This window comes from Mustelus asterias, unplaced genomic scaffold, assembly GCF_964213995.1.
Source record: "Mustelus asterias unplaced genomic scaffold, sMusAst1.hap1.1 HAP1_SCAFFOLD_35, whole genome shotgun sequence".
In the NCBI taxonomy this organism is placed as follows: Eukaryota; Metazoa; Chordata; class Chondrichthyes; order Carcharhiniformes; family Triakidae; genus Mustelus; species Mustelus asterias.
Genome location: NW_027590117.1, coordinates 4,010,644 through 4,021,390, shown reverse-complemented (window position 1 = coordinate 4,021,390; position 10,747 = coordinate 4,010,644). Strand labels below are relative to the sequence as shown.

Genomic DNA, 10,747 nt, shown 5'->3' with positions numbered 1-10,747 from the left:
AGTTACACAGGCCACCATTACATTGAATAAAACAGCACAAGGAATTAAATTTAAACCCATCAGCATTCCGAAAGAGATTTCCTCTCCCTTTAGTGTAATACTTCCTCTTATCTAAAGTACAGCCTCAAAATGTATTTCTATCCTTATTTGTCCAATGACATTTTGAATTTACTTTTCATTCTAATTGGCTTCGATTACAGGCATCATATTCAAGATCACAGCAACTTGCTGCCCAATGTAATGACAAATGTGTTCCCTGACGGTTTTCTTTGTTCTTTTATATCATTCACAACGAACCCGTGCCATTGTTTCACAGAAACATTTTATTTCCATTTACTCCATTGAAACTGATCACGATTTTACTCACCTCTCTGAAAACTCCTCTCAACCTTAGTACTGACTTCAAACGGTATGAATGCAGGCAGTATGAATTTAGTTTCGAAGTTCTGTAATTACATAACAAGTGAGCTGCTGCAGAGACAAACAGTTAATAGCAAATATTTCAGATCAACATCTGCCCATCAGAACTGGTTGAAGTTAGAAATGTAATACATTACAGGCAAATGGAGAGGAGAGGGGCTCATGTGAAAAAGAACGAAATGGAATATCGGTGACATGCACACATGCATTAAATAATAAGAATTAGTTACACAATGAAAGGGATAATCACCAGATACATAAAGTAAGAAAAATCTGAATGGAGGAGAGGTGCTCTGAACACCAGGAAAGACCCAGGACAGAATGATCCACGTGAGAGTGAGATGCAGAATGAAAATGGCAGGTGACTAGAAACTGTTATCAGAAATTCAATCATCATTGTGAACTAATTGGAAATGTTCCAAGTGTGGGACATGGGAGCGACACACTTGAGAACCCTGCCAGCCACAGAGCAGTGAGAGGATTGGTTGAGGAAAGGGAAGAAATATCAGAAGTTCCCGAATGGAAGGCCGCATTACCTTTCCTCACAGTTCAGTGTCTATATGCAGGAGAATTAGCTTTTGCAACATTATATTTTTTCTAAAATTTCACTGCTAATGATGTGCTCTGCATTGGTAGATTGAATGACTGCTTTGTGGAACATCTCCCATCAGTCCAGAAGCATGACTCAGATCCAATCCTGAACGAGAATCCCAAACCTAAATAAAGTAAACTAGGAAGTTATGAGAGGTGAGTTTGCTAAAATAGATTACAGATCAATAGATTCATAAAATGGCATAACGGTCGATAGGCAATGGCTAATATTTAATGTTTAATATTTAAGGCATAGTTGTATGTAATGAAAGAGTTATACATTCCTTTCCGGCACGTAAACATAACTGGAAAGTGCCCCAATCATGGCTAACAAAATAAATTAAGTAGTATTGGATCCAAAGAAGAATATGAGATTATAAAAGCGTGGAGCATCAATAGGCCATTTGTCAGCTCGAGCCTGCACCGCCATTCAATAAGATCATGGCTGATCTTTTCATGAACACTACACAAATGATCAGTCGGTCCATTCTCCTTTGCCTGTGCCTCCTGTCAGTCTCTTGCTGCTTTTATGTGTGTTCCATTCTTGGTGTATTAAGCATGGAATTGTGCCGCCAGGCGGAGCTGCCTCATTTTCTGACATTAAACAGCAATGCAACAGTGACATTTTGTCCTACTACAGCTCAACAATAATAAGCAGGAAGCTGTTAGGTAATAGCAGAGTGGCGCACCGGAAGCGTGCTGCGCCCATAACCCAGAGGTCGATGGATCAAAACCATTTTCTGCTATTCACCTTTTCAGGAGCAGTTTGAAAGAAAAACATTTTGCAGTTCCCCACAAGTGTCTCTTCTATTTCTTTGCAGGAAACAGTTATTTTCATCAATTCTCACTTGCAATAAACAATTTGATCTGCAACAAGCTCACTGCTGTAAATGCTACAAACAGCTTTCCCACTTTCCTCAGGGCAGTTCTGACAGTCAAATGACCTTTAAATCACAGAATCCCTACAGTGCTGAAGGAGACTATTTGGCCCATTGAAACTGCACTGACTCTCCGACAGAGCATCCCATCCATGTCCTATTGCCAGAATCCCACGCACCCACCCCGCTAATCTACCTGACCTTCACTTTTTGCCACACAAAGGGCAATCTAGAATGACCAATCCACCCAACCTGCACATCTTTGGACTGTGGAAGGAAGCCGGAGTACCCGGTTTCCAGATGTAACTTGCCTGGGTGAATGCAGCTCCAACAACACTAGAAGTTTGACACTATCCAGTACAAAGCATCTGACTTAATTCGTTTCCCATCCACAAAGAGTCACTCCCTGCACCAAAAGTTAAAGTTAAAGTGTATTTATTAGTCACAATAAGGCTTATGTTACCATTGACAGACAGGGTCAGCAGTGCACACCATCTACAAGATGCATTGCCAGAATTCACAAAGGTTTATTTGACAGAACCTTCCAAACCCACCATGACTATAGCCGAGAAGGAAAAGGAAAAGCAGATGCATCAGAACAACATCACCTGGAAATCTCCCTCCAAGCCACTCATCATCAGGGCTTGGAAATATATCGCCGTTCCTTCAGTGTCAGTAGGTCAGAGTCCAGGAACTTCCCACTCCCCAACATCCCCCCCCCAAAAAAACGCACTATGGGTGTACCTATATGGCATTGTCAGCAGCAGTTGAAGATTGCAGCTCAGCACCGCCTACCCCAGGGCAATTATGAGTGGCAATAAATCCTGGCCGAGCCAGTGATGCCCTCATCCCATGAATGGATAAAGTAAAAAAAAAACAACTGATCAAAAAGGTTCCTCCTCACCTCTGCCTTAAAGGGGAGGTCACATCTTTCAAAAAAAATTCTGCTCTTCTGGTCACATTTTCAGTGTAATTCTGAGCACAATCAGGATTATTTAGTATGTGTTGCCCCATTGCAGAATCACATTGTGCAGCAGCGACCAAAAGAGAAAATGCTGGAGAATCTCAGTAGGTCTGGCAGCATCTGTAAGGAGAGAAAAGAGCTGACGTTTCGAGTCCAGACGACCCTTTGTCGAAGACCTTTGTCATCTTACAGATGCTGCCAGACCTGCTGAGATTTTCCAGAATTTTCTCTTTTGATTTCAGATTCCAGCATCCACAGTAATTTGCTTTTATTTGTGCAATAGAGACCTGCCTGGAATTGTCGTCATGATCCACCATATCCCCGTAGGTATGGGCTGCCCAAGACACACAATCAGTGTTGGAATCAATTCACATGTTTCAGTATCTGGTTCCATTCTGTATCTGAATTTGTCTGGTGTTATTTCTGAAGGTGCCAGTTATATATATCTGGCAGACACTTATAAAGTGTGTGAGTGTTGGATCATTCTAGACCTGTCAATGGCCTCTATATCTGTGAGCATTTTATATAAGTGTGGCAAACATCAGTAATTTTAAATCCCCTGCTGCTGCTTCTGGAATATATGCTTTAATTCCCTGGTGCTGTTTGCAGAACATCAGCTTCATGCTGTTCCTGTCAGTGGAATTAATCATGTATGTAAATCTATGGTGCTGTTTAAAATTGTGTGTCTCATTTGGGATTTTTCACTCACGTCTCTCTCTGTCTAATCTTCCATTTGTTTCCGTTACTCTGTGTGAGCCTTTGGTTGTTTCCAAATCCCTCAGTGATACAATTGGTGTGTGTGTGATTTATTTCATATCACTCAGACTCAGCTCCTGTGAGTGAGTGCAGTAAACAGCCTGTACTTTTCAGCTGTTGATGCTGAACATGCGATTCAGAACTATTCTCGTATTTATCAGTCTTTGGTATTTTGTGTGAATATGGGATTAATTAAATAACCTTCAATCTCTGGGACAAGTTCTCTATTTGGATTAATTCCAAATAAATTTCCAACACAGAAATAGGCCACTGATGCAGTAGGTTTGAAGCAAATAATGTGTGAGTTTATGCCCAGCAATAAATCTGTTACTGTAAACACAATTGTGAAAGATAATGTATCCTTCAATCTGATACTAGATTGCTATGCAAGTTTCACTCAGGTTGTTCACATTGATTTGATCTGTGACAGTCTGATTCTGAGTAAGAATTTTGACATGTGTAAAATGGAGCTCAGTCTGGAATTGGTACAGTGTCTTCCATCTGGCTCAGTCTGAGTGAGGATTAGTTTATAATTTATGGTTCAGTTCATAGTCATCAAACTGATATTGTAACTTTTAGTTTCATAATCTGGGTGAGTTTTCAACTGGAACCTGAGTTTGTATCTCAGGTTATACTCGCTTTCAGAATATCTCAATCTGAGATTGTCTTTCAGATTTGTATCTAATGTATTTGTGAGAACTCGCCATGGCGATTAGTACTGCCAGTTCCAAACCCCTGATGTGGGTGATGTGACTGGTATTTAACTAGAATCTCAAAGTACATTATTAAGGTTAATTGTGTAACATTTAACCAAAAAAGCATTTTACGGTTTTATCAGATACTGAATTTGGAGCTAAGGCTGCTCTATTGTGGGATTGACACAGTGATGATCTGATAATGGTTTGGACTGGGATTTATGGATCACCCTGTCAGCGGTATTGAGATTGATTTGATTTCTTATTGTGACAAGAAATAATTACTATGCTGTGAAAACTCTGGTTTCTTGCGCATTTTACAGACCGAGCATACCGTTCGCAGAGTATATAGGGGAGAAGGAAAGGAGAGGGTGCAGAATGTAGTGTTAAAAATCCTTCTACCAGGAGTGGGGTTCGAACCCACGCGGACATATGTCCGTTGGATCTTAAGTCCAACGCCTTTAGCACTCGGCCATCCTGGTACGAAAACTAGACGTGATAGGGACACAGCGTCTGCCATTCCTGCTGTTTGATTGCTGGATTAAAAACGTGCCTCTGGAATCATTTCTGTTCTCGGAGACTGTGGAATTGTGAGAAGAAGCTGGGACATTCTTCCCTGTAACTCCTGTGGAGGAAATATCTGGTTTCTTCAAATATTTATCTGTGGAAACAAAGTACATCTAATATCTCAAATACAGATTCCGTCAGTTTAATCTCTATTAATAATCATTGTGAGCGGTTTGCGAGGCTGCAGCCAGACTCGAGCTCTGATTGGACACTCCCATGTCAATCCAATTCTTCACCAATCGGAGAGCAAGGGAGAAGAAATGGGAGGTTTTGTTTGGTTCACATTTTCAAATTGGAATAACCCGCCAATTTCAGTGCAGGAAAAATACAAAATAACGGAACGCCTGAATGTTCAGGAAACTATTTCAATCTCACGCTTTATAATTTGTTTATTGTATTTTCCCTCACAGAATCTTGGCGTTATTTTAGGAACAGTTTGAACTTTTCAATCTCTTATCTGTAACCGGCGGTAATCAGACCCCGTTCAGCAATTTAAAACGGAGCAAATCTCAGCTCAGTGGAAAAGCAGAAACATAGAGATCACCAACCAACCCCTTCACACAGGCTTCACAGGGACAGAGGGAAACGGCTGATTTCTGATCCTCTCCCCTGAAAGCTGTCGGGAATGTTCCAATGGAAGGTGTGGAGAGAATTCCTGACTCAATCCCGCCGGTGGAACAGGCAGCTTTGTGCCCGGAGAATAGGGAGCGCCGGGGGGAGGCAGATCTTAAAGCGCTGCAATGAACTCAGGTCCTGTGTGTGCACAGATCTCGCTGATTCCGTCCTCTGGGAAAACTGCGGAATAAACAGATCAGCCCGAGAATAACCTCTTCATTCCCGCCTTTATTCTGTTCCGGGAGCGGTGCCCAGATAACTCGAGTGAAAAAAAAACCTTATTCTGAAACTGAATATAGTTATCATTAAATGTAAATAATTACATCCTGATATTGTGCTGGGCCTCATTGTCCGTCACAAATCCCAGACTGGGGTTTAAAATCTGCTCTCAGTTCAGTTTGATTGTTCCTTCAATCTGAGTGTGCGTGCGAGGGGCGGATATGACGTCCCATTCACAGCATTCCGGAACGGGACAAATCTCTATCCTTCAGAAAGAGATTTCTCATTAACTCAATAAGGGAAAAGATGGCGCAGATTTTTCAGAGATTGTGGCTGGCTCTTAAAAGAGCCGTTGAGTTTGAGTTGTTTTTCAGCCATCAATCTTTGATGCTGTTTCTCACTCTGGGGCAATTGTGTACCTGTATTTAAATAATTACCTCAGACATGGTGCTGGAAATGATATTTCTAACATATGTAAAATGTTCTCCAATAAATAGCATAAATTTACATGCATTAAAACACCTGGGTCAATAATGTGGTAAGAAGTCTCACAACACCAGGTGAGACTTCTTACTGTGTTCACCCCAGTCCAACGCCGGCATCTCCACATCATCAATAATGTGCACAGGGCGAACTACGGATTGATAAAGCAAAGCGAGAAACAGCTCTACTGTGAATAGCAGTGCAGTGTCTCTGACGGTTAAACAGATCACCCTTTTACAGATAAAATGAGTGGCTCTGAAAAGAGCCTTTGGGTTATCAGATTAAAGAATGGCCGCTTCACTTGCTCTTGGACGAGGCCGCAGAAGTTTTCTTGGGCAGCAGCACGGCCTGGATATTAGGCAGCACCCCGCCCTGAGCGATGGTCACTCCTCCCAGCAGCTTGTTGAGCTCCTCGTCGTTGCGGACGGCCAGCTGCAGGTGTCTGGGGATGATGCGGGTCTTCTTGTTGTCCCGGGCCGCGTTCCCGGCCAGCTCCAGGATTTCAGCGGTCAGATACTCGAGCACAGCAGCCAGATAGACCGGGGCTCCGGCACCCACACGCTCAGCATAGTTGCCCTTTCTCAGGTGCCTGTGAACACGGCCCACCGGGAACTGCAGTCCAGCCCGGGAGGAGCGAGACTTGGCCTTGGCCCGAGCTTTGCCGCCGCTCTTTCCTCTTCCAGACATCTACACAATCTCACAAACACTTTCACAAAGAATGCTGAAATCCACTCCCTTTCGCTTCTCTTCTTGCTCCGGGAGGAATGGAGGTGTGGACATTGCTGATTGGTCACTTTGTTGCTGCCTCTCAGCATCTTGTTCATATGACCAATCAGAAATCTGCTTAACTCACCAATCCGGAGAGCCCACGGAGTGAGGGCGGAAAATAACGGCGCCAAAATCTCAGATTCCAACCGATTTCATTTCAAACTGTAAAAGCCGCCAAAGCGGAAAGAACAAGAGTTTCGGAAATTATTCTAATCGGTAATGGTGAATTCATTTTGAGTAATGTAAGAATCTCCCTTTCTCTCTTCCCCAGTCTATAGTTAACCTGTATCTGGCAGTCTCTGATTTTCAGTCTGGGTTTATCTGAAAACAAGCCGAAAATAAATTATTCAAATTTGGAAACTTCGCAGATATATTTCTCAAACAAGAAATACGGTTAATAACAAATCCCATCAATAATTAACTATCTATCAACAACGTTTTTAAAACATCAGTCTGTGTTTGCACAATTTCACGTTTTATCCCAAGTTGCAGATTTGCTTTTCGAATGCGGGATACATTCGGGGTTAATCTCTTTCTTTTTCAAACTCTCGAACCAGCCGCCAGAACGTTTCATTGACATCGTTCTGCAAACGGACGGGCTGTTCTCCATCTTCGTCGAGACTGAGGGTTCCTGCACAACCGGGGCTTATCGGGAATAAACTGATCGGTCATTGAGACCAAACTGGAAACTGAGGAGTTTGCACTTTTTCCCCCCGATTCCGCGTGGTTTTCCTGCGGGCACTCCGCTTTCTTCCCACAGCCCAAAGGTATGCGGGTTGGGTGGATTGGCTATGCTAAATTGCCCCAGTATGAGGGGGATTAACAGGGTAAATATTTAGGGTTACGAGGATGGGTGAGGGATTGTTGTCGGTGCAAACTCGATGGGCCAAATGGCCCCCTGTACTGCAGGGATTCGATGATTCTGACACATTTGCTCCATTACCTCGCTCTCTCTCTAAAGCCTGGAAAAGGGACCGAATATCAACGCGTCTGAGATCTAAACCCAGAGAGGGTGAGGAACCAGTTAATTAATTTTAAATATTACTCAGACCCAATGATCCACGGGGCGATTGACTCCGTGTCTATCATTGATAACCAGAAAAACAACAATTATCATTGTTCGAGACGCTGCGTCGTAAAATAATAATTGAAACTAAATGGATGATACAGCCTTTTCCCAGGGATTGTGGGTGGCTCTTAAAACAGCCGTTGTGTTTGGGTGCTTTTCAGTCCATTGGGGAGTTTTACTTGGAGCTGGTGTACTTGGTCACCGCCTTTGTCCCTTCCGACACGGCGTGCTTGGCCAGTTCCCCGGGCAGCAGCAGGCGCACGGCGGTCTGGATCTCCCGGGAGCTGATGGTGCTGCGCTTGTTGTAATGGGCCAGGCGGGAAGCCTCACGCGCGATGCGCTCGAAAATATCGTTCACGAACGAGTTCATGATGCTCATGGCCTTGGAGGAGATGCCGGTGTCAGGGTGAACCTGCTTCATCACTTTGTAGACGTAGATGGAGTAACTCTCCTTCCTGGATCTTTTCCTCTTCTTGCCGCCCTTTGCTGGCAGCTTTTTCTGCGTTTTTTTAGCGCCCTTCTTGGCAACCGGCGCTTTCTTCTCATCCACCATTGTCACAGTTAATTTCAGACACAGAATCACTGAGTCGCGCTCGGAACTCCTCTTTTAAAGCCTGGAAAAGGGACCGAATATCAACGCTTCTGAGATCTAAACCCAGAGAGGGTGAGGAACCAGTTAATTAATTTTAAATATTACTCAGACCCAATGATCCACGGGGCGGCACGGTAGCACAGTGGTTAGCACTGCTGCTTCACAGCTCCAGGGTCCCGGGTTCGATTCCCGGCTCGGGTCACTGTCTGTGTGGAGTTTGCACATTCTCCTCGTGTCTGCGTGGGTTTCCTCCGGGTGCTCCGGTTTCCTCCCACAGTCCAAAGATGTGCGGGTTAGGTTGATTGGCCAGGTTAAAAATTGCCCCTTAGAGTCCTGGGATGCATAGGTTAGAGGGATTAGCGGGTAAATATGTGGGGGTAGGGCCTGGGTGGGATTGTGGTCGGTGCAGACTCGATGGGCCGAATGGCCTCCTTCTGCACTGTAGGGTTTCTATGTTTCTAGAGACCAAAGCAGAGGCCTATGCTAATGAAGCATGGCTGAAAGCCCTGTTCCTCATTGGCTCATTCACAGTGATGTCAATTCGTGATGCTGTCTCTGATTGGTTAGTTTAGACACCCAAACACATTGGTTGCTGCTCAAATCCACAAACTGTCTGTTGTCAATCCGTCCTTTCCCCTTGTCCGCCCCGATCCACCCAACCCCCTGACCCTCTCACTCCCTCTCCCGCACCAGCGCATTCTCTCTGCTGCTAATCCCACATCACTCTATCAGACTGCTGATACTGTTCATACATTTCCCCTTCCTCACCAGCACCAACTGCTCTGCTTTACTTCCGTCCATCACCGGGAGCTGGCAGTGCAGAATATCTGGGCTCAGACAGGGGTTAATGCGAGCTCTGCTGTGCGTGTTAAAAGGGAATATGTTTGATAAGCAGCAGCCACAAGTCCCACATGTGACACTAACATTGTGGCTAAAACAGAAAAGTGACTGAAAGAAGGACTGGAATGAGAGTTGGACATTACTGGCTGCAAGGTGTTCAGGGACGATTAGTCAAACAATCCCGGAGGGTGATTTACTGTTCAAAGCAACTATTCGGCCTTTTGGCTAAGATCAAGTGTAGTATGGTCGGCAGCCCATGGTCGGCCGCACTTGGTCGAGGTCATTAGGTTACACTGAAGCTTCATATGTTTCATATGAAGCAATTTTTAAAAGCGGCATCTCGGCCTTTTGGCTAAGATGCAAATGAGCTCAAGTCTTGGCGGAGGAACCTCCCCCTCCTCCAATCAGCTTGGCTCATGTAGATCAGGCCCAGGACAGGGTGGTTTGGTCGCTCGCCCTGTCTTGTCAGCCTGGATCTGAAATGTCTCAACTTGTTGAGACTCTGAATTGGATTTGATTTGATTGAATTGGAAAAGTATAAAAAAAACTATTAGAGTGCTGGGGGGATGACATTGAGGGATCAAACAGAATCTATTTGGTACCAGTTATGGAACAATGCGAGAGCGATTCCACAACAGGATACACACATTCTATTTCAAACTGCTTGTCTGTCAGCCATGTCTGAGTGGGTTTCATGCTGTGTCGATTTGTATCTGATATTTCTATGTTGCTTCGATCTCTGTCAGTGGTCGGTGATGTTAAGATTTAATTCAGAAAATGCAATCTCTGATATATGTCCGTGTGTTTTATTTTCTCTATAACATTCAGTATTTAAGAGAGTGTGGGCTTTACAGTATGTTGGATCTGGGATGTTATTCTCTATTTCATTTGGCACCTGTTGGTTTCTGAAATGGAAAATCTTGCGATTTTTTTCTAGCTGCGCTTCTCAGTTTTGGATTTGTTTGTGTTATTTCACTGCACACTTTAATTTCTGCCATGTGAGTAAGTTTTTAATCTATGCATAACAGTCTTTGGTATAAGTGTGTTGGTATTTTCCCAAACATGCTGTTCTATTATTTGGAGTGTGTCTCTACCACTAATTCTCAAGGTCGCAGTTATGTGTGATGTTACAGTTCCCATTGAGGTTGATATTGCCCAGTGACCATCTGAAAGGGTCACATGACAAAGGTTCACAACTTGTACTGTAACAAATTAAAGTCAACACTAACCAACGAATCAACATTTGCCCCTTAGCGTCATGGGATTGAAGGATAAATACATAGGGTTCCG

General features: G+C 43.8%; 2 protein-coding genes and 1 non-coding gene across 3 annotated transcripts; all 3 read right to left on the bottom strand.

The window, feature by feature from the left end:
• Positions 1–4,703: 4,703 nt before the first annotated feature.
• trnal-uaa (transfer RNA leucine (anticodon UAA)) lies at positions 4,704–4,786 on the bottom strand. The gene has a single exon. It is a non-coding gene; the product is annotated as a tRNA-Leu (tRNA).
• A 1,686-nt stretch (positions 4,787–6,472) lies between these two features.
• LOC144482292 (histone H2A-like) lies at positions 6,473–6,875 on the bottom strand. The gene has a single exon (XM_078201474.1). It carries the CDS (start codon positions 6,873–6,875, stop codon positions 6,486–6,488), a length of 390 nt encoding a protein of 129 aa, XP_078057600.1. The 3' UTR covers positions 6,473–6,485.
• A 1,325-nt stretch (positions 6,876–8,200) lies between these two features.
• LOC144482243 (histone H2B type 1-L-like) lies at positions 8,201–9,418 on the bottom strand. Its single transcript, XM_078201432.1, has 2 exons — positions 9,386–9,418; positions 8,201–8,629 (listed from the first exon to the last, which is right to left on the bottom strand). The coding sequence occupies exons 1-2, from the start codon at positions 9,416–9,418 to the stop codon at positions 8,201–8,203; spliced, it is 462 nt and encodes a 153-aa protein (XP_078057558.1).
• Between the last annotated feature and the right edge of the window lie 1,329 nt (positions 9,419–10,747).